This window comes from Schistocerca nitens, chromosome 10 (assembly GCF_023898315.1).
Source record: "Schistocerca nitens isolate TAMUIC-IGC-003100 chromosome 10, iqSchNite1.1, whole genome shotgun sequence".
Lineage (NCBI taxonomy): Eukaryota > Metazoa > Arthropoda > Insecta > Orthoptera > Acrididae > Schistocerca > Schistocerca nitens.
The window spans coordinates 66,186,488-66,211,498 of record NC_064623.1 but is presented as its reverse complement, the minus strand read 5'-3'; the positions used below and the strand labels follow the sequence as shown (position 1 = coordinate 66,211,498).

Genomic DNA, 25,011 nt, shown 5'->3' with positions numbered 1-25,011 from the left:
TTTTCTAGATACATTCATGTTTACCTTACAAGTACCTAGGATCAAGTGAATGATGTATCTGCTGTTTATTGCAAAGTGGCCAAAAGACAAATTGGGAAGAAAATTAAAATTATTAGATCAGACAATGGATCAGAATATATAAACAGACAATTTAAGGAACTGTTGAATGAAATGGATATCAGGCATCAGACTGCCATTCGCCATAGTTCCTCTCAAATGGAGTTGCAGAATATGTCAACAGAACCAGTGTAGAGAATGCAAGAAGTATGTTAAGCAAAGCTGGGTTACCAAGTGCTTTTGGGCAGAGGCTGTATCAGTGTGGTGTATTTAATTAACAAATCACCTACCAAAGATGTGAGAAATAGACACGTTATGAAGAATGGAATGGAAGAAAGTGGACCAAAGGCACGCAAAAGTCTTTTGATGTGAGGTCATAGTTCAGATTCCAGAATCATTAAGAGGTAAGTGGGATGCAGAATCTCAGAAATATACTTTGTTGGCTACTGTTAGGATTCAAAAGGATACAGGTTTTGTAATCCCGTGAATAAGAAGATAATAAGTAGTAGAGACGTAGTATTTTTAGATAATTCTAAACATAAAATAAAGGAAAATAGTCAAAATAATACAGTAATTCAACCAAATATAAGGTGTGATCATGCTGAAATATATATGGAAACGGAAACAGAGGAAGATAAGAATAAAGGACAATCTGATATGCTACCTGAGAAATTAAATTGAGGAAGAAGATTCGAGAGAGGAAGTGTGTTTAAGGCGTTCTACATGTAGAACAAAACCGAAAAGATATCCAGAGTATGACATGTATGTTTCTCAAACCTTCAACAGTCGATGAAACCTTGGCTAATACTTGTGCTCAAAGTTGGAAAGAGGCTACCGAAAAAGAATTACATTCATTTTTGGATAATGTTCCATATGAATGTGTTGAGATGACCGAAAATAAAGAGTCACTAAGAACAAGATGGACATTCAATATTAAAAATCCTTAGAGTGCAGTACCAAATTCTAGGCCAGATTGGTAGTTAAAGGATACTGCCAGAAACAAAGAATAGATTATCAGCAGACTTTCTCACCAATGGTGAAATATTCATCATATTACAATCTTGGCCATATGTATAGATGATTTTTTTATGTTTTGACCAATAATGAAAATGAAATGGACTTTTTAAAAAACGGTTATGGTCAGAATTTAATTAGCATGACTTAAGGGGAAGTTAATCAGTACTTAGGCGTGAAGGCTCTAAGAAGTACCAACAGAGAAGAATTATGAATTGCTCAGTCTGTGTATACAAGAAATATATAAGAAAAGTATAGTACAGAATATTGTGAACATATTTCTACTCCAATGGAAAATAATGCAAAACTGTTAATAACTAGTGAGGACAAGAAATTTAAGGAAAGTGTACTCTATTTGTAAGCTGCAGGAAGTCTACTGTACTTAGCACAGACTTCCAGACCAGACATTGCATTTGCCACAAATGCTGTAAGCAAATTTTGCAATGATCCAAGAAAAAAACATTGGATGGCAATCAAGAGAATATTCAGGTACTTAAAGGGAACTACTTCTTACAGGCTGAAGTAATCTAAAAAGGGAAATGTACATTTAGAACAGTATAGTGATGCAGATTGGAGAAATGAGCTGGAAAGCAGACACTCCATCACTAGAAGTTGCTTTAAACCAATGCGAGGACTGATATCCTGGTCATGTAAGAGACAGAGGACAGTTGCTTTGAGCACCATGAAAGCTGAATATTTGGCCTTATCTTCCACTATCAGAAAACCTCTTTGGATTAGAACTTTGATGGGTGAAATTGAGTCTCTTACAAAAATAAAACCAGTTGTGATATTTTGTGATAATATGGGGCTATTAAACCTGCCAACAATAGTGTCACCAGTGTGAGATACAAACATATTGACATAAAGCAATTTATTATAAAGGATCACTGGGAGCATGGAAATATAACCATCAATTATCTATCCATAGAAGAAAAGTTATCAGATCTCCTAATCAAGCCTTCCAATAAGGACAAGTTTCAGAAGTTGGTGAAACATTATGGTCTAACCTGTGATGCATAGTGTTCAGTATCTGAAAAATATTTGTTCAAGGGGGGAGTGTTGGATATATATGAACAAAATATTTTTCCAGTGTGTATAGTTGTGCATAGGATACATTGTGCCGAGTGCATTAGACCTCTGTGAACTGGTATTCCATGCCAGAATGAGATTTTCACTCTGCAGCGGAGTGTGTGCTGATATGAAACTTCCTGGCAGATTAAAACCGTGTGCCCGACCGAGACTCGAACTCGGGACCTTTGCCTTTCGCGGGCAAGTGCTCTACCAACTGAGCTACCGAAGCACAACTCACGCCCGGTACTCACAGCTTTACTTCTGCCAGTTTCCATGGTTTTTGATTGGCAATGAAGCCTTGTGTGTAACCTGTTTATAAAATGTGTTATGTGTTAATAAAATACAAGTTTTTATTTTGTCCCTAAACAATTATTCCACATCTTTTTGCTGCGCCAAACTAAAGACTCCAGCACTGAAAACTATAAAGTTGAACTTGATAAAAACAGTGAAATAAGCTCATTTCGCTGATGTCGGACATATCTTTTGCGTCATGTTGTTCAGGTAATGAAGACACCGTAAGCCTTAACCTATCCATAGTAATTAGGTCCATACTTTATGGCAATGTGTGGCCATAATTGTATTGTCATCAATAATGCTGCAAAATTTGGGATAGCTGGGCAATACTGTTGATTGCTCAGGCTGCTGCAGGTACAGCTCAGGTGTTACCGTCAGGAATATCTGTATTATTGGGCAATATCTATCTCTGTCCTTCTCTAAAAAAGCATTCCTCTAACTCAGAGTGAGTAAAATGTTCCGTGCAAAAAATGTTTCAAATTGACCAGCATGTCAAGACAAGTATTCATACCGCAAGAATGCAAAGGAAAGACCTATGACAACAACTTTTGACAGTGGCAAGTAGCACTAGCAGTGATTTAAGCTCCAAAGGTAACCAAAAATACATGGGCCTATGTTAAACCTTCATTGCAAGTAATATTCCTCTTCACAAACTTACAAACCCTATCCCGAAAGGTTTCCTGCGCAAATATCGCTTAAATCAAAATATACCAGATGAAAGAAAGAGATGAAATGGTGGAGGCAGCAGAGGATCAAGTAGGTAAGAATACGAGGGCTAGTAGAAATCCTTGGGTAAGGCTGGTATTACACTATCATATTTCTTTGACAAAGATTTGAGCAAAGATATCATCAAATATTCGTCAAATTTGTTTGACAAAGATATTTGAAGTCAAGCTAAAAAGGGGTATTACACTGTCGTCATATTATTCATCAAATTTCAAGATGGCGGACAACAACCTGTTATGTGCTGCAGTTTCTAGTACCATAATTGCACTTGTGTGTTTTTGGAAGAAAAGCAGCGGGAAAAACGGAAACATACTTGTATGAAGCCATAAGTAATACGTCGAGAGAGTAAAAGCATTCAGCAAAATGTGTTACGAGAGCTGCTATGGAGGACGCAAATTACTTACGAAAGAGTAGGAGTGTATTTCAGTATTTGCTCAATAAAGTGGCTTCTTATATTACAAAAGAGAATACACTTTTGAGAAATGCTTTACGTGCAGAAGACAGGCAAACTGTGACACTGGGATTTCTTGACACAGGAGAGAGCTACTTCAGTTTACAACACAGCACTCGAATATCACATCGCACATCAACCAAAATAAATCCAGAAGTGTGAAGCGATTTATAAAGCACTGAAGTGGCATTATGTGAATGTAAATAAATGTTTAGCACACTATATGGGCAATAATAACTATTTTTATTTTTGAATAATGGAATTAGTGTTCCAACACCTATGAAATTAATAAAAAGTGCCAAACAGATGAGGCGCTTTATAACTTGTGGCATCCTGAGTTCAAAGATAAACAAAGTTGAATGCGAAGATAAGAAAGAATTTTTTATTTTCTATTCTCTATTCTAGCTTGCTGAAAAACTGCCTGGATGTTTTCATATGTAGAGACGGATGGCTGTAGCTGTGACTGTGGACATGAAATCGCCTGCCGCATGTTCCACTTGCCCATCAACACAAAATTAATAGCATGCACTGTGCCCTAGCTCACACCCAACATTGTCGAGGAAAGTTTATTAAAAATATAAAAAAAGTCGAAGGAACACACCAACTTTTAAGTCATATTTACAAACACACTCCAGAGACATCAAATAGCTGTAGCGACACCAGTGCTCCAGTCGGTTACATTTCATGTTGCAGTGAACAGAAGACAAACGACTTTTATGATCAAATCTACGGCGAGGCCCTAGATTTGATCATATTTATTTGACGACAGGCAATATTTGACAAAGTTCCCTATTACACCATCAAATTTCTTCGATATAAATATTTGACATATCAACTTTGACAAAGAAATTTGATAGTATGACACGGACCTAATAGAACAGATAATGAATTTAACTGATGAAATGAGAAAATATAAAAATGCAGCAAATGAAACAGGCCAAAAGGAGAACAAACATCTCAAAAATGAGTTTGACAGGAAGTGCAAAATGGCTAAGCAGAGATGGCTAGAGGGCATATGTAAGGATATAGAGGCATATATCACTAGGGGTAAGAAAGTTACTGCCTACAGGAAAATTAAAGAGACCTTTGGAGAACAGAGAACCACTTGTATGAATATCAAGAGCTCAGATGGGAAACCAGTTCTAAGCAAAGAAGGAAGAGCAGAAAGTTGGAAGGAGTATATAGAGGGATTATACAAGGGCAATGTACTTGATGACAATATTATGGAAATGGAAGGACATAGATGAAGATGAAATTGGAGATATGACATTTCATGAAAGTTTGACAGAGTACTGAAAGACCTAAGTCGAAACAAGGCCCCGGGAGTAGACAACATTCCATTAGAGCTACTGATAGTCTTTGGAGAACAAGCCCTGTCAAAACTCTTCCATCTGGTGAGTAAGACGTATGAGACAGGCGAAATACCTTCAGACTTCAAGAAGAATATAATAAATTCAATCCCAAGGAAAGCAGGTGCTCGCAGATGTGAAAACTACCGAACTATCAGTTTAATAGGTCATGGGTGCAAAATACTAACACAAAATCATTACAGGCAAGTGGAAAAACTGGTAGAAGCCAACCTCGGAAAGATCAGTTTGGATTCCGTAGAAATGTTGGAACATGTCAGGCAATACTGATCCAATGACTTATCTTAGAAGATAGATTAACGAAATACAAACCTACATTTCTAGCATCTGTGGACTTAGAGAAAGCTTTTGACAATGTTGACTGGAATACTATCTTTCAAATTCTGAAGATGGCAGGGGTCAAATACAGGGAGCGAACGGCTATTTACAGTTTGTACAAAAACCAGATGGCAGTTATAAGAGTCGAGGGGCATGAAAGGGAAGCAGTGGTTGGGAAGGGAGTAAGACAGGGTTGTAGCCTATCCCCAATATTATTCAATCAATATATTGAGCAAGCATTAAAGAAAATAAAAGAAAATTTTGGAATAGGAATTAAAACTCATAGAGAAGAAATAAAAACTTTGAGGTTTTCCAGTGACAGTGTAATTCTGTCAGAGACAGCGAAAGACCTGGCAGAGCAGTTGATGGAATGGACAGTGTCTTAAAAGGAGGATATAAGATGAACACCAACAAAATCAAAACGAGGATAATGGAATGTAGTCGAATTAAGTCAGATGATGCTGTCGGAATTAGATTAGGAAATGCGACACTTAAAGTAATAGATGAGTTTTGCTATTTAGGGAGCAAAATAACTGATGTTGGTCGAAGTAGAGAGGATATAAAATGTAGACTGGCAATGGTAAAGAAAGCGATTCTGAAGGTGAGAAATTTGTTAACGTTGAGTGTAGATTTAAGTGCCAGGAACTCTTTTCTGAAAGTATTTGTATGAATTGTAGCCCTATATGAAAATGAAACGTGGACAATAAATAATTTAGACAAGAAGAGAATAGAAGGTTTCGAAATGTAGTGCTACAGAAGAATGCTGAAGATTATATGGATAGATCACGTAAGTAATGAGGATGTACTGAATAGAATTGGGGAGAAGTGTAGTTTGTGGTACAACTTGACTAGAAGAAGGGATCGGTTGGTAGGACATGTTGTGAGGCATCAAGGGATCACCAATTTGGTATTGGAGGGCAGCGTGGAGAGTAGCAATCGTAGAGAGAGACCAAGAGATGAATACACTAAGCAGATTCGGAAGGATGTAGACTGCAGTTGTTACTTGGAGGTGAAAAAGCTTGCACAGGATAGAATAGCATGGAAAGCTGCATCAAACCAGTCTCTGGACTGAAGACCACAACAACAACAACAACCAGATGAATCAGAATTGCAGTAAAATTACGTACCGACAATTTACCTAGGTGGTCTGGAAGAAATACGCAATAAACTCAAGGACAACATTATTTTAATTCCAGTTGACGAAACTACGGACACTTGTGGCCATTACATTACAAATTAAATTGTTGATGCGTTAAAAAAAGAGCATTCTTCTTCCTATTTAGTGGCCTGTTAGAACTTGAAGACACAAATCATTCTATTATCGCCAAATTTGTGACTGAGGATATTAGAAAAACATTTATAGAACATTCTGAGGTGAACAGTTTTCTGTGTTTCTCTCGGATACTGCTCCATATATGATCAAAGTAAGAAAAACCCTTCAAGTATTTTATCCCAGTTTGATTCATGTGATGTGCTTTCCTCGCGGAGTACATCGCCTTGCTGAAGAAGTACGATCCACGTTTGGGAATGTAAATAAACTGATTTCATCCACAAAGAATGTGCCGCTTGATGCACCTGCTCGCATCAAGATCTACAAATAAAAAATACCAAAGGTGTCTGTACCTCCCAAAGCAAAGGCAATGCATTGGGACATGTCGGTTGAAGCTGTGATGTTTTGCCATGAACATTTTTAGCCCATCAGAGGCATAGTAAACGACTTCGATAGTGTAAAGGCTTTGCAAGTTTGCCAGTGCAAGGAGACATTTAATGATTCCAGTATTAAAAAATATTGCTGTGATTAGCACCCATTTTTTCCATATACCTGCGTGTATTAAAGAGTTTGAAACTCAAGGTTTGGCGTTGAATGAATCTATTCAGTTAGTGAAAAGAATTAGTCTAGGGAACACTACGTTGTCGGAAGTATTCCCAAGAAGACATCAAAAAACGTTTGAAAATAACCCAGGCTTTTAACCCTCGTTCCAAGTTGATGGTTTTAGTAATGGGACAGGTGAACTTTGGCTAGAAACAGTAAATGTAACACAGTACCCAATCTAAATACTGCCCAGGTGCTTTATCTGATGTAGTATGGTCCTTTTCTGCAGAGGAAAATGTTTTGAGTGATCGGAGACACAATCTTGCTACTACACATTTGGAACACTACCTTATTGCCTATATTTACAATAGTAGCAAAATGTAAGACAATTTGTAAACTATCCTTTAGTCTGACAATATTATTTACATGTTAATTCTTTAAAAAAAAAACTCCTTAATGACGTTGTTTTTGAAAAAACATTACGGAATCTTGCGATATATCTCGAAGTAGGACCTGTGTATATCGATTGTGTCGCACAGATAACTCCATCGCCTTCGCTTGTGACCAACAACAATAGCAAAGGAGGAATAATATTCGATACACGGTGTACATCTTCTTTCTGAATTTTTTTAAGAACTTATTTCAAAAACGACCCTGTCTAATCTCTACCACAAAGTACACAGATCATGAGATCAACATGCCAAATATCCCGATTCTTCGCATAGTCGGCCCACTTCTTCGGAATCGATATATACAGATCCAACTTCGAGACATATCGCACACAGCAGTTACAATTTTTTTTTATTATTCAGTACTGTTTGTTTCGATACTTTTCATGCGTATTTTAAGCATTTATATTTGCTTACATATTTTGAGTTTTCATGTTGCGTATAATCCGGTTTAGTGAGAGTGTTAGCACATTACGGTGTGGGGCCGGATTTAGGATCGATTTCTCTAAACTTCTGTATACACGCAGTTGTGCAAATTATGTTCCTAGGTATTGTATCACATCTTACCATCATTACGTCAATGGCCCGTCGTTCCTGAATAACAAAGAAAGGCCTGTGATCTGCTGCCGGACTTCAGCTGCAATGGCAAGCGTAACTTAAGAGACCTCGCCATAGCGTAGTGACTGATGTAATGGGAAAATATTCTAAGGCTGGTGGGTACAAATCCTGCCGCAAGCAATTTCTTTTACAGCCTGTCATCATTATTTTTATTCGTTTAGGTGTAGCTGCGTGATGTGATACACAACCATATGTGTCCTTCCAAAAAGTTGATACCAGCGTATGGGAGGATTACTGTTAATTCCATCTATAAATTCTGAATATAATGTAGTCCTACTTTCTGACATAATTCTTTCATTTCTCTTATATTTAGGCCAAAATTGACCGGGAAATCCAGTTGGATGATTTTGAAAGAGGTGTTGTGAGAAAAACGGTAGAAGATCTTTATTTGATACAAAAAATTGTTCCCAATCTGCAGTGATTTCATTCGAGGAAAAGATCGGCTGGATATGGGGCATAATATCTCCAAGGAACGTTTTGTTGTCAATGGGATTTATTTCAAAAATGTGCAAAATAAATGGACTTTCTAGCTAGAGCGTCGAAGCATTATAGATTGGCGGTCACATTTCATTGTAGAAATGGAACATATTAGGGAAGCACTGAGTGAAACGTTTTATCTGGATGAAATATGAATTGACAGCAAGACGACATTTAGGAATCGTTGGCAAAAGGATGATGTTACTAGCGTTATGGAATGGGGAACCTCCTAAATAAAATACTTACTGTTGTAAATGTTAGTTCTAAGCAGAAGTTCGTCAGGGAAGCCGAACTAAAATTCTGAGCAAAGTCATCCACAGGTGGCTACCATGGTCAGATTAACTTACAAAACTTTGAGGGATTGTTCATGAATTTGGTTTTCCCAAATCTCCCCCTGAGCTCAGTAATACTGATGAACAACGCTTCATACCACAACAGACAGGTGGACAAACCACACATGCGAGTATGTTGAAAAAATGAAATGATCGCATGTCAGTGTTAAACGGGATGTCCCAGTCGGTTGCTTGATGAGGAGCAGAAATCTACAAGTAAGTTATATAAATTGTCTGTACTCCAAGACACCTTAAATGCAGTACACGTCAAACTAGAAAAAGATGTAACGCTGGTAGTGAATTTTATTTAGACATGTAAGGAAATGCCAGAACAGGTTAAGATATTAACAAAGGAGGTAGATCAGTTGAAGTTACGGCTGCCAGGTGCAAGTGTTACTTCAGTCAGCTCCACATTGGACGACTTGCGGCCAATGGTGATGATGAAATGATGAGGAGGACAACTCAACACCCAGAAAATCTCCAACCTAACTGGGAATCGAACCCAGGCCCAGTGCATTGGAGGCAAGGACGTTACCACCCAGCTAAGCAGACGGACGAGGGTTTTGGAATGGACGTAGAAGAGGAATGTTGAGTGTAATGACAGCATGAGAAAGCAGGTCCTGTTCTCTTTAATTCAAGATAACAGATCTGTGAAGAAGTTGCATGTTGACGACGAAATGGCAAAGAGGAAGGCCACATGGTTTTCCACCTGCCTCCACATAATTGCGACTTCAGTGCGGTGGAACTAGTTATTGGCAAAAGTTACGAGACTGTTATGGAAGTGAAATACTTCTAGCGATATGTCAAACGAGAATTAGTTTAAGATTGTCAGTAATATGTTCTGGCAGTAACTGCTACAGACTGGCAAGCATACTGCAGGGAACTGCAGCACCTGGAAGCAGATTTATCCAGGCGCGACGTTGTTGTGGAACTCGCGATAGTCCAATTCATTATTGATCCTGCCGAATCGGGCGGTAGTGACGATAACAGCAACTCTTGGGCAGATGAGATAGCCAATAAGACAGTTTCTGAATGATTCCTGTTTTTTTACGATTCTTATGTATTGCATATGTCAATAACGAATTCCTCATCACTCTTATTGTCACAATGTAACTTTTATTCCTGGCTCTTTTAATTTCGAATTGCCTATGATAACAAATAAGGAATTAGTAGCAGCAAGTACTTTTATTTCACATGATGCCATCTATTACGATATCACGAATCTTATAAGCCTTTGTTACGCCCCTGTCCCCCTGTTTTTACTTTCATAAATGCTACGGCCGTGGCCATACATAGTAGTTGTTATGGCGGACAACAGATGGCAGTGTCGGCGTTTCTTGGAACATACATTTAATTGTGACAGCAAGTATGTTGTCAGCACTGCGTTACGTAGTCTCTGCTTGTTTTTCCCGCACGTCCCATGCCATTCGACAGCTAATGTATCGTGATTCGTTGGGCTTCGTCCACTCCCCACCATGGGGCATGTGCATGGTACATTTTGGCGCCCTCGATAGGCGGGGACTCCCCCTTGTACCTGTAAATTTTATCGTTTGGAAGTAAATGAATAATAATGACGAAAGCATGGGGCGAGAAAAGTGAGCTGTCGTCACCTATGCTCCAGGTTCTCTTCAAAGATTGGTAGCCATATGACTTGGTTCTGAATTTTGCAAAGGAGTTGAGATTAAATACTACAACAAAAAATTAAACCATAGCGCATGACCGGCTTAGACAGTGCGTGGTAGGTACATCGACTTAAAGGATTCTTGTTTCCGTGTCCTGTTACTCACAATGCGTACTACAATGCAATAATGCTAAGAGCTCTGTATTGTTTAGCTAAAAAAAACCATAGTATGGCAACGAAAGCAAACAGTACGTAGTGGCCCGAAGTCATCCGACTTGTAACGATTCCTCCGCTACCGCTAAAGTACCGAGAAAATTGTGCGTAGTTGATGCCATTGTTTTCCTTGTTCGGCACACCGGGAAACTTAAGCGCTGCGTATGGATGGCGTCGAAACTGCTGAAAACAGGTATATTTGCTCCTCTGAGAAACGAAAACTTTTTTTCGTGTAAAAAAACGTTTTTCCTCATGGAAAAAGTGTTCCTTTTCAGGACAGCAGTAATTTTGTGTAAATGTGTTTCACTGTATATTGACAGCTAATAGTGCCTGCGTAAAGTTGGAACTGTTCGACAAAAGCACCAACTGAATAGAATTAGAAAAGAGCAAAGCGTTTTCGAAGCACGGGCACCGTAGCTATTTTTACTCCTAATATACAGATACCGATTTAAAGTAAATAGGGGGAAAGAAAGTACTGTAATCCAACATACCTCCCTGTCATCCACAAATCTTTAAAGAATCTAACTCACATGCATAAAACATCATCAAGCGACTTATTACGAATCGGTTAATGTGTTTCATATTTGACGTTAACCACGTAAAATCTTACTAATTGAACAAGCAAAGCCCTAGTTATATTGTTATTAGTTTTCGAATTATTCACTCCTAGTTTAGGAAAATGTATGTAATTTAGAAGTGGTATGTAATTGTGTGTAAAGCATGTTTGACAATGACAAGTGCTCTAGTTATCAAACACTGGATTATTATAGTCTGGGTGTCTGCTCACCATTTTAAACGGAAGTTGGTTTTACGGGCATCTCGATGTTTTTAACACCACATTTCCTGAACCATGCGTCGTAAAATGATACAGCTGTCCAGAGACATAGAGTGGTGTATGTGGATACAGTTCGCAAAATTGGTTACGAAAAGAATTAGCAGTAAAGAAGTAATAAATTAAAACGTTGTGCCTGAGGCAGAAGTTTTACTGCGCGAACAGCGAAACTACGCGACTGTACGCGATAACCTTTTTTTGCTGTCATCATTTTCTGCGGGGTGTCAACGGGTAAAAGTTTCGAAAGGTTTGAAATTACGTGTGAAGTTTGTTGGAAGTGGCTATGTGGATAATGTGCGCGCTGTGAGTTACTGCTGCCTCAAGACAATACAGTTCGTAAAGTATTACATGTATTGTTATGTTAAGCCTTTAACGTGTGAGTGGATTTTCAAAGGAACCACCCAGAGTCAGCCTTAAGCGATGAAGGGGAATCATGGGGAACCAACTTGGTCAGGGATTCTGAACGGTTGATCCCCTGTCATAGAGGAAATGTGAATTCCATCTGTATGAATATTTTTGGACAATTATTAAATCTCTCATCTACTGTGTTGGGCTTAGTAAACTTAGTCTAGCTATGCATTCAAACTGTTTGAATATTTTTACACAGTTATTAAACCTTAGACTGTCGATAGTAGATAATTAGAAACATCCACTCTGGGAGACTGATTCTTCCTCCTCCTCCTCATTTTCAAACTGAATATTTTTAGGCAGTTATTAACCCTTAAAGAGAAACATAGGCCGATAGTACATAATTAGAAACATACAGTCTGGGAGACCTGATTCTTCCACCTCCACATTTTTTTAGATTTATCATTTTTAATATTTTATTAACGTGTTTAGGTTACTATTTTTGTTCTTTTCACATGAAACATCAAATGGAGTATTATAAAGTTTTATTCATTCAAAATTAACTGAGGTTATTATACAAATATTGTGATTGATTGTTACTGAAGACTAATGTTGCAACTGTTTATAAAAACTTGTAACTATTTGTAAAAACCAGTGTTTGCTCATTTCTGATTGTACAGAGCAGGTCTTCCTCTTCTCAAATTCATTGCGTGATATTTCACCATCTCCTCCAGCAATAGATTCCTCATCATAGATTTCTTGCCATATGAGGTCTTCGATATCATGGGGCAGATTGGGAATGGTGAGCTGTCTTCTAAAGTGTGGTTCAATTAGAGAGTAGACCAATGTTTAGATGAACCTTATCCTTTTCATGACATGGTTTTGTCAGTCGCACAAATAGAGTATGAAACTGTTTACTTATGTTTATAAGTGTGTAAAAAAGAGCTAGTGACCATCTCTTACATCCAGAGGGTCTAGCCTATCTTTTGTCTTGCTATAATAGGAGATAATTTCTGACTTCCTCTTGTTAGAATCCATCACTTTGCTGTGGTGCTTAGAAGCTGTCAGAATAACTGCTTCTTGGGAACAACAGACAACAAAGTAACTGATAACTCATTTGTGAAACCAATCTTTTTCTCAGTTCTTCCACCAGTCCATGCATGAAAACCAGCTATCTCCAGTGAAATTTCTGTTTGATCCCTCAGTAGGTTTGCATAAGCGCAGTGTTGCTTGAGGAGGTTTTGAAAAAATTTCTTCTTGTCTTCATTTAGCCCAATGCCATCACTGTCGTCTCCGGTATAAATGTAAGCTTTGAGAACATATGAACTAAATGGGCCAGCCATTTGTTGTACCTTGATGCCATACTTGCTGCGTTTCTTTGACATATACACACAAAATCCACACCTCACTCAGAAAATTACAAACGTTTCATCAGCTGTCATATTCTCACTAAGGCAATTCATCTGCTGGGAATTGTTCAGTATTTCAGAGATGGCAGCTGCACACTCGCTTTGCTTCCTCACCTCACGTGTGGTAGAATCGTCAAACTGTGGGAAGTTGATCAATATTTCAAACCTTTAGACAGACATCTTTTTTTTGAAATATTGTCTTTCAGTCAGGTCCTTGGCGAAACAGAGACATGACATTTTCATGTCCAGATTTGAAAATGGACACGAATGTTTGTACACCAATGAGGGCAGGAATTTTTACAGAATCAGTGTTATGATAGTTAGGTTGGTCTGTTGTATCAATCAGGTTGGTTCTCACTGGCAGAACATTGCTATTTGTATGTAAAAAAAAAATGCTGTCAATTGTAGCTTGGTCAGACGAATGCTCCTAAATTGCACAAATTTTCAGATTATGCTATTATGCTATTCCAAACAAATACAATTGACTTTAATACAGTTTCTTCCCTTATTGCGGTATACTGTGAAAAAAATATGGGAGACTATCCAGTTTGAGATTATATAGTACTTCTTACTCCTTTTAATTTTATCTGGTTTCACTCCATTCCTGCTCCACTGTTTCATTTTTATAGCACCTAAGATTACTATTTTGTACCGTACGATGGTATGCCACCGCAGGAAGAGTTAAGTATTAATTATTCGAGTGTGTATTACGGCATGAGCTTTCAGAATGTGCTGCACTCTATGTCGGTCTGCTTAAGCACTGGAGCCAGATGCTTCGTGCTTAGTTCGGCATTTGTCTGTTCAATAGTTGTTCCTGTTTTTAATCGTATAGTTTAAATGGTTTTTAATCATGTTGTCCTTATGTGACTCGAACACCTCAGCTGGTGACAGATGTAACAATTTTTAGCTAAAGTATTATGAGTACTAGTTCTTATTTTCCTTTTTCGAATTACAGTAATTTTATATTCATGGTGGGAGCAAGGCATCACTTATTAAAAAAATGAAATAAAAAATAGGTAACTTCTGATTCTTCTGAAATTGATACTAACAAATGGTGTCAAAACATGGGTCAAATCTAAAAATAGATAAAAATTGACAACTGACAGGCTGTGTACTTTATTAATTGGAAACTTACTTGCATTTGCTGCTAACAGCCATGTTTCTCAGGATTCTGAAATACAGTTGACTTAAAGTAACAGAAGTAGATATCAAGGGGCACACACTGGCTGAGGCTCCAATGTGAAGTCCTGGATATCCAGGTGGATAGTACGCTGAGGACCCACGATGTTGAGGATAATTTAATAAATGTCTCAGTTTTTCCAGCAGTCTCGCTCAGCTGCAGACAAGATGACTTGTTTGCTTTCACCCAGTTGTGTCCTGTGGTATAATCTTCTGGGACAGAGGTTCCCAACCTTTTTGGCTGTGTAGATCACCTGGTTTGTAAATATACAAATAAAAAATATAAACACACATGAATAGACACGTACTGTATATACAGAGTGTAACAGGTAAAAGTGCAGCAATTTTTATATGTGCTAGCTCAATATGTGCACACATCAGTGCGTTGGTTGTTTTCAGTGTGTTGGTTGTTTTTCTCTGCATTGAAATGGACTACACCTGTACCAGATAGACTGTTTTGTGTCCACACTTCAACACCTGAGCTTCTGCCCACGGGAAAATAAGCATTACTAGCTTGCTTGTACTACATGTACTTGGAAGTACCAACCAACCCAACACCATATGACACCTCAGACACCAATAGAAATGTCTGCACTTATACCCATTAAACCCTGCGTATATGTGTGTGTGTGTTTTAAGGTTTGTGTTTGAGCTAGTTAAAGGATTTGTTCAAATTCATGATGCATACAAAGAAGGGCAGCAGAAATGGTCGCAGGTTTGTTTGTCTTGGTGGAGAGCCTCACAGACGAGGTGAGAAAGATGGACTGGCAGACACATGAAGATAGACTTCACATATTCCGTGAAGGCATGCCTTCAGAGTTTACAGAACCAGATTTAAGTGAGGTACCTGGAAATGCACTGCAGTCCTTACAGCCCTGTAGCTAATGCAAAGAGCAGGGTGGACTAGTTTACAACATGTAGCGAAATGTTTAGCTATCATTCTTCCTAAGCTCCATAAGTGAAATGGAACAGAAGAAACCCTAATGCATGTTACTGTGGAAGCAACTCCTACAGTAGTTTGCTGAGTATATGTGCAGGTTTAGTGAGGACAGGAGAGCCCGACTGAAGCTACCCAGGGACCCCTTCCAGGCATGTACGGTGACTCGACGGCTGTGCCACCTCGCTTCACAGCAACTTCTCCTGTGTTCGGTGCCTCCACCCTTTTGTGTTTGTGCCACATATTTTGTTTAGATTGTGAAAGGTTGAAATTTAAATGTTAGAGTTTCAACAACTGGTGCGTAATTAATTGGAGGAGGGAATGAGCGGGGGGGGGGGGGGGGGGGTGGTGGTGGGGCAGAGTGAGAGCTTCGTTATCTGCCTACACCTTGGAGTTTCGTGTAGGCGTAGTGCTCGAAGGAGTACCGTACTCTCACAGTTCAGTTATTGGTAACAATCACAGGCACACTCCGTGCCAGAAATCTGACAGCATGGGTGACATAATGAAGAGAATGACTGCGTAGTTCGGCACAAGTGTGAGTGTGCTGAATGTGGAAAACATTAACTGCGAGTACACACCTTCAGTCACTATCAGGCAGCTCTGTTTCTCTTTCCAGTCCTCTGCCATCTACAGAGGGAGAATCACCATAGCCATTTTTTCTGTCACTATTTACGCCACCTAAACGTATTATTATTTTGCTTGTTTCATCGCCAAAAGAGATTTCTTGCTGCATGTATTCTCATTCAATTTTTTAAAATGTGTTTGCACAAGGGAATCCAATCTTTAGTCTTAAATTTATCCTCACTCAAATGTCTCACAGATGTTGCACTGCAAAGAAAGCTGATTCTTAGGAGCTACCCAATCTATCACAACAGACCAAATATTCACTACTGGATTTAATTCCAGGTGGTGAGGAGGAAGGCATAAAGCAATGTGACCAGCAGTTACTATCATCTTATGATGGATACTTGGTGGTCCTTGGCTTGGTTCTCAAATAAGCTCATATAGAATAGATGTCAGCACGCTATCTGAGAATGGGATGTGTTCCTTTGTCAATAGATGTCAGCATGCTATCCGAGAATGGGATGTGTTCCTTTCTCAGCCATTTTCTGATATTGTGTTTGGTAGAATTAGACATTGGGGCTTTGTTTATTTAAACTTTTTGATATTGAGCGTTGTTGAAAATTACTACAGAGGTAGGTTTTAAATTGAGCATCACTTGTTCCTGTCAACCACTCTTCATAATTTAGTTGGTTCGGGTGGTAGTGATAATCTCCCATTGCCTGACTTGACTTCCACATGACAAGTGCATTAGGGATAAAGAAAGTTTCACCATCTCCTTCTGAGGAGACTGTGAATTTTATTACCATTCCATGATTTCCTACTCATGTGATGATAAAATGAAAATTTCATCAATGTAAACAATGGCTCCGGTTTTATCCCAAATTTTTTGTTTTTAATTGCTTAATATACTCAATTCTTTTTTCTCGGAAGTCACTTCTCTCTAACAACATGAGCCTGCTTCCCCACCCCCCACCCCCTCCAATCCCTCCCCCACTCAGTGGAGATCTAATTTCATTAATAGCTCACTAACTTGAAAGTGTATAGCTTCTTTAATTCCTTCCACTGTAGGCACTCGTTTTTCTGTCAGATAAATGTTGCAAACAATTTTCCTGACAACAGCTTCATCAGAACTATCAATGTGTGTAATTGTTTTACTTTTAGTATTGTTTTTGTTTTTGTGAACTTAAATTTCGTTACTCTACCAGATTCCGTTAGCCTACCTTTCCTTTTAATTTTCTGTATAGTGTTAGACAAAATGCCTGTGTCTACTTGGGCCCTCAATTGAACTCGATTTCAATCTGAAGTCACTGTACACTCGTAACACAAACAGGGAAAAGCCCACACAATGCACACACGGGGCAAACTCAAGGCAGCCAGGTGTATTAGTGCTGAACAGTACCTCTCTGCACATACGCAGTGGCCAACTGGCGGTTGTGCTGTAACAGTCGCAAAGGTCTCAGATGCCTGGCGTGCAATGTATTTATTGTGAGTAATCACTGTTTCTCCTTACAGAAATGGACAACGTATTCCACATGCGGTCGGCAGGCGCCGCTGCCGAAGGAGTCCGGGACCAGTATGCTGACGGCAGAGCAGCACGCGTCTGGGAGGCATTCATTGGAGACAAGAACTCCCGCACGCAGAATTACCGCAACTTCCTGGTCGGGCTCTTGAGGAAGAATGGCTGCCAAAGAATTCTGGATGTTGCCTGTGGCACCGGGTGAGTTGTATTTATACATTTATTTACCAGTTCCTCCTCGAGTGACAGTGTAGCACTCGTACTGTAACGGCCAGAGCACTCTGTAACCTGTGCAATCCGTCATCGATCTTCTCGTTGCTTTGTCATCTAATTGTTGACTACTGCAGGTGCTTTGAGCAATTCATGAATAATTCATGTCAATAGAATCAATATTTCTCTTCATTTTATGCGTGCTTATTACCACTGTCCGTGCTGATGGTGATTAACTTATAGATTATAAACATCAGACTTCTAACAAAACAGATCAGTAAATTATGTATACTTTGAGTGTGTATGAAAATGGAGCATAAATAATAGTATTTACATTAGGCGTGGTATTTATTAGCAAGTGGAACTACCCTACCTCACTATGTTCAGGGTGTATACGACCCGGGAGATCCGGGAAAAACCCGGGAATTTTTTCATCCGGGAAAAACCCGGGAATTGCATAGAATTTGGGGAATTTTTCATTGTTTTAGTTTTCAGTTAAATTTTTGTGATTTTGACTGGTAAGAACCAATACTCTATCAAAGGATATTACTGCATCCTGCTACTGCAGAATAATACTGCAGCAACAAAACATGAATGAGAGAAAAAAATGAAAGTAAAACTTAAGTTGCAAAGGAAGTGCGCCTTATACAACAACAAAACAGTGCTCATGCAAGCATCTGCCAACAGCAAAACGTCAAAGGTTTTAGGAAGACTATGCATTGCCTCCGATGAGTGTGACGTGACAACTGTTTAAATTAGATTCGTTTGAGCAGTTGTGGGCGGGCTCTTGCGCATGCGCAGTTGAGTCGCATACGAGTAGTACCTTCTCCCGCTTCTGGTTACAGAAGTGTGGCTGGGCGCCACTACTAAATATTGCCCCGGCTTGGAAATATAGTAAATCTGTGGCTGATGCACAGAGCAGTCTGAGTTGTGCTGGGGAGGTTGTTCGTCTCCACGTGACCTATGTTTACGTTCAGTGATTTTGTTGTTTCCTCTTCGTTTATTGCTCTCACGTTAATTGATAACAAAACGGATTATTGTGGCTGGGAGCTATCAAATGAATTAAAATACGTTCGCATAATTACGGAAGGCTGAAATATGTTATTAGTTTGAGATTTTATTTCCACCTTTCTGACAGTCAAGCATTAATCGCCTTACAGATCAATGAAGTTATTTTTACCGGTTTGCTAAAGAGATTAGGCTTTTATTAATCTTTTCTGCTGAGGCACTCAGTTTATTTGAAATGAAGTGTTTAATTTCACACTATTGGCTAGTTTCAACTGTTCGCTGCATTTAAAGTGCACGTATGGTATTATGCCATAATAAGGAACCAAACATGAGATAATACCCTACTGATACTCCAAGAAAATTTACATACGAATGTGCATTTTAAGCCGAATTATGCATTTTAGTATGGTTCACAAAATTCCGACGCTCTTGAAGTATTCTCTTTTGTCTTGTTTCTTTTATGACATAATGTAAGATCTTTTAATGTTTTACCCGTGCGAACATACGGGCTTCCTGCATCATCGTAGCTGCGCAAGCGTGGTGACGCCTGTTATCCGGCTCTCTCTTGCAACTGCTGAAACAAATCTATTGCTAACAGGCCGAAGGAAAATATTGCGAATGGCAGTTTGAAAAGTGTTACATTCAAAGCAGATTTCCTTTCACACAAGATGAACTATGTGCGAGAATATACGACGATTTTCTTAAATCGCAAAGCGTTTGACTCTCATTTAAAAATCAACTCTTTGAGGACGACCATTTAGAAGAATTTCGAGCCCAGAAGATCAGACATCTACGTCATTATTAAAAATTTTACTGGCACATTTGTGTGATGTATCTTAAAGTGTAACACACGCAAAAAAGATCAACATTATATGTGGAAGCTTAGCTTCTCTTTCAGCTTATTAATCTTAGAGACCTGTATTATATGTGAATGCTCTGTATATTAATTTAAACCATTAATTTTCCTTATTTGTGTGTTCGCGCTACGTAAGAGTGATCTTATGCTGTCATCAGCTGGCGAGATCATGTGACATGAGCTATGACTGGCTTACAAAAGCGCATCACAATCTCGATTTCAATGCTTCGGGAAGTGAGATACGGTGTTTGGTGGAATTCAAATTTATACCTTCATAATACGAAAATATGCAGCGTACATGTTGCTGCGCATCAAAGGTCTTTCAAAACGTGTTTTTCCCCCCTGAGTTTCGTTTTCTGAAGTACCGGGACATTCTAAGTCTGTATATAAAACCATAAACATTCAAAAGGCTGATAAGTTTTACAGTGCCGAGGAAATGTATACTCTCACATAACATGGGGAAAAATGTATTTTCACCCAGGAGAAAATGTATTTTTAACCGGGAAATCCGGGAAAAATCTGGGAATTTTTTTCCTTGTCCACGTATACACCCTGATGTTACAATTCCTTATAGGCAAAATCAGATAATGGAAAATCCAGGATGGAATGTAACAATATAATGAAAAGGATAGCTGCTATTCACCATATAGTGCAGTCGCAGAAAGGCACAACAAAAAGGACTGTGGGAAAGTTAGCTTTCAGCCAACAAGGTCGTTGTCAAAAATAGATAACACACTCACACACAAGTGCGCACTCACTCACTCACACACACACACACACACACACACACACACACACACACACTCACACACACACACACACACACACACACAAACAAACAAATGCAACTCACATGCACATCACCATCCCCTCTGGCAGCTGGAGCGAGACCCATATTGCCAGAGGTGCCCTTTTTACAGCATCAAACCCTCTCACCTGAGCTTGTGCCCTTACACTGTGATACTTCTGTATTAGAAAATTACGAAGAATGTAACACACTGTCATGCTAAGATTGTGAAAACATTTGTGAGCGGTTAAAAAAGCGATACTTATGAGCAGGAACTGGAGCAGCCGAGGGATGCAGATATAGTTGACTATGGTCAGTAAGGGAAGAGAGTGAGAATGGTGTTGTGAGGTACCCATTACTCTGCACATCGACACATTGAAATGCATCCCTGTGTGGTTAGAGAATTTGGGACAACATTTGTTTTCATTAGAGAATGTGGGACAAATTTTGTCTATTTTTTGATTCTCCAGAAAAAGAGAAGTATCATTATGGAAAAAGTGAATTGGAAACAGAAACAGGTGAATGATTATTTCCTGAAAGTGGACTGTAAGCATGTAACATGAAGTACAGAGTGTTTTAGGTGTGATTTTGTAAGGAAGTTGTAGTTATCAGTGGGTAATGCAGTTGGCTTTCAAATGTGGCATGCAGCACATTTTGCAGACACAGTGAACAGCAGTTTTTGCCATTTGAAAAAACAATTTGATTTTAAAAAATGGTGTATTTTATATTATCTGTGTTCTTGAGTTATCTATGTAGTCTCCTGTCTGCATTAACCAAAGTAATGTGGAACTTTATATATTCTATTTAATTTTGTCAGAAAAATAATAAACTCAAGTTACTAATATAAGTGCGCAATTTTGCAATCGTAAGACTAGCCATATCCATCGAGAAAGGGTCTATAGACACCAAAGTACAAATTAATGAAAGAATAAAGTATCTTGCATAATATAAACCCTTGACTTAGAATGATATATTAGCTTGGGTAAACCAAGACTACCTTGGTGTTGTGCTCACAGTACTGCTGTGACTCCCACTCTTTACAGGGGCCACACAGTGGGAGGTTACTTTACTTGCTCTAGAAGTGATAGTCCATCATATCAAAACCTTTAAAAGTAATTAAATCATGCAGCTCCAAGTGTTCTTCAGTGTAAATCGCTGGAAGTGAACATGTGCAGATAAACTAAAAAATTATGAAGTATAACTTTCAGAATCACTCTCTACTATCTCATAGAACAGAACTGTGTGAATTTGCACTACACCACAGAACAGTGAATGTTAATCTTTATTCTTTCAGGATTGATTCAATAATGCTGCTAGAAGAAGGATTTGAGGTCACTTCAGTAGACGCATCGGACAAGATGCTCAAGTACGCACTTCGGGCTCGCTGGAATCGCAGAAAGGAGCCAGCTTTCGACAAGTGGGGTAAGTCTGACTGAGACTGAGATAGCCTAAAAATGCTAATTACATCCTAACTATAGAAATTATTTACTTAATTAAATAAATTTTCAGGGTTTTTTGAAAGAGCTTTCTGTATTCTCCATGGATTGCATTTCTACCGGATGTCTCAAGTGAACATTTATATTTGGTGCGTCAAAATTAAATAGGGGTTGAAGTCAATCAACAAAATGTTTGTTATTGGAATATACAGTTTAGGGGTTTTCTTCTAAAAAATTATTTAATTTCAATGGAATCCAACGTGCCTATTACACTCATTTAAACGATAAATGCCTATTACACTCATTTAAACGATAAAAAAATTTTGTGTGATGCTCCGCATGTAAATGCTGGGATGGCTGCCACTTCACTGTGGATATTTTCTTTCAGTTGCTCTAGTAAAGTCAGATTAATGACATACACTTTAGATTTGACATATCCCCATAAGAAAAAATCCATGGGGCTCAAATCTGGACTGTGTGGGGGCCAATTTATATCACTCTTTCTGGAAATCAATTTTCCGGGGAAAACTTCATGAACTCACAGTGTAGATATATTGGATGTGTGTGCTGTGGCTCTGTCTTGCTGAAACCATGTTCTTTGGTTATACGAGGGCCGTTTGAAAAGTCCATGAAAAAGAAAAACTACTTACGTGTTTGGGGTAAACCTTTTTTATTTTTCAACATAGTCTCCTTTTCGACTTACACATTTCGTCCAACGCTGTTCTAATTTGTTGATCCCTTCTGAATAATAGGAATTGTTCAGTTCTGCAAAATAGCTATTAGTTGCTGCAATCACCTCCTTGTCTGAATAAAATCTTCTTCCCACCAGCCATTTCTTCAAATTGGGGAAATAATAGTAGTCTGAGGGAGCCAAGTCTGGAGAATAGGTGGGATGTGAAACAAGTTGGAATCCTCTTTCCATTAAATTTGCGACCAAAAATGCTGAGGTGTGTGCTGGTGCATTGTCCTGATGGAAAAGGACTTTTTTTGCGGTCCAATCGCTGCCGTTTATCTTGCAGCTCAGTTTTCAAATGGTCCAATAACGATGAATAATATTCCCTGTAATAGTTTTATGCTTTTCCAGATAGTCGATGAGGATTATCCCTTGCGAATCCCAAAAGACACTCACCATAACCTTTCCAGCTGAAGGAATGGTCATCACCTTTTTTGGTGCAGATTCTCCCTTGGTAACCCATTGTTTAGATTGTTGTTTGGTCTCAGGAGTATACTAATGTATCCATGTTTAAAAGTCCTGTGGATTCTTCGTGGCCGGCCGTGGTGGCCGTGCGGTTCTGGCGCTGCAGTCCGGAACCGCGGGGCTGCTACGGTCGCAGGTTCGAATCCTGCCTCGGGCATGGGTGTGTGTGATGTCGTTAGGTTAGTTAGGTTTAAGTAGTTCTAAGTTCTAGGGGACTTATGACCTAAGCTGTTGAGTCCCATAGTGCTCAGAGCCATTTGAACCATTTGATTCTTCGTGATCAGCTGCAAACCATCCTTGCAACACTTCACACGATTTCATTTTTGGTCAAGTTTGAGCAATCATGGAACCCATCTTGTGGGTAGCTTTCTCTTGTCCAAATGTTTATGCAAAGTATTATGTACGCATTCAGTCAAAATGACCACAGCACTAGCAATCTCACACACCTTAACTCCTCTGTTATCCATCACCACATCATGGATTTTATCAATGATTTCTGGAGTCGTAACCTCCACAGGGCGTCCAGAGTGTTCAGCATCAGTTGTGCCCATATTGCCACTTCAGAAATTTTGAAACCACTTATAAACTGTTCTAATCGAATGTGCAGAGTCACCATAATGTTTATCAAGCTTCTCTTTAGTCTCCTGAGGTGTTTTGCCTTTCAGAAAGTAATGTTTAATCACCACACATAATTCTTATTCGTTCATTACTCAACTTCCTTGATTCACACGAATGCCAAACACAAAGAAATAGACCAATATGGCTGAAACTTGGTGTGCGTTCTTTCCAAAGATGCTACTAACTAAACATGACATTGATACGTGCAGGTGGTGCCATCTCTCGGACTTTGCACGGACTTTTCAAATGCCCCTCGTAACTGGGAAAGTTTTGCAATTCAGATGCAAAAAAGTCATTTAACATTGTCACATAACATTCCAAATTCACTGTCACTGCATGACTGCTCTCATCCTTGAAAAAGTATGGTCAAATTATTCCATGAGCTGACATTGCAGCCTGTACAGTAAATTTTGGCAAATGAAGGGGTTTCTCATGCTTCTGTTTAGGATTCATTGGACTCCAGTGACAGCAGTTTTGCTTATTGATGTGATCACTCAGATAAAAATGAGCCTCATCAGAAATCAAGATGTTTCTAAATAAAGTGAACTCAGTCACATCATTAACAAATTGCAAACTAAGTCTGGCATCCTGAGGCTTTAACTGTTTCAATAATTGGATTTTGTAAGGGCACAGTTTAAATGCAGTGACAATCTGTGCACATTTAAAGAACTATCTCACTTAAGAATAGAGAGGCTAGGATCATTATGAACAGGCCAATTGAGACTCCTCATGGAATCATCAATCCGTGATGACGTGGTCGCCTGGATTTTGGTTTGGCCAGTATTGAACTGGTCTGCTCTAATGTTTTGATCCATTTATGGGTAAGATGAACACTTGGAACCCCATTTACATTATTCAATACACAATCAATGCAGAACTTCGTCCACACTACAGTTACCAAATCACTGTTTTGTAAAATTCTCCTCCGTGTGGTTGTAGGCGCTACAGTCTGGAGCCAAGCGACCGCTACGGTCGCAGGTTCGAATCCTGTCTTGGCCATGGATGTGTGTGATGTCCTTAGGTTAGTTAGGTTTAATTAGTTCTAAGTTCTAGGTGACTGATGACCTCAGAAGTTAAGTCGCATAGTTCTTAGAGCCATTTGTAAAATTCTCACATGCATAATGCTCAGTCACTCATGAGAAACACTCCATATCAATAGATTTCCTGAAGGCAAGCAACCAATAAATGTACTGTCCCCACTCTTCTCCAATTTGTTGAACATGTGCAGAGAGCTATTCAGATATAAACTTTGTTTTGAGGCGCCTTGTAGTACCACAAATTGTCCAACATTT

At 38.9% G+C, this 25,011-nt stretch overlaps 1 protein-coding gene and 1 pseudogene across 2 annotated transcripts in view; both read left to right on the top strand.

Annotated features, from left to right (window-relative positions):
* LOC126210271 (glycine N-methyltransferase-like) overlaps positions 1–25,011 on the top strand; it is a 266,966-nt pseudogene that overhangs the window by 17,173 nt on the left and 224,782 nt on the right.
* Positions 1–25,011, top strand: part of LOC126210270 (glycine N-methyltransferase) — an 81,548-nt gene that overhangs the window by 15,653 nt on the left and 40,884 nt on the right. The window contains exons 1-3 of one of the 2 annotated variants that reach the window (XM_049939465.1): positions 10,975–11,014; positions 17,603–17,807; positions 21,762–21,889. In XM_049939465.1, coding sequence (XP_049795422.1) covers positions 10,990–11,014; positions 17,603–17,807; positions 21,762–21,889 — 358 coding nt within the window. In that variant the 5' untranslated portion in view covers positions 10,975–10,989. Of the gene's footprint in view, positions 1–10,974; positions 11,015–17,602; positions 17,808–21,761; positions 21,890–25,011 lie in introns of those variants that run through there. The other variant, XM_049939466.1, reaches the window with a different exon arrangement.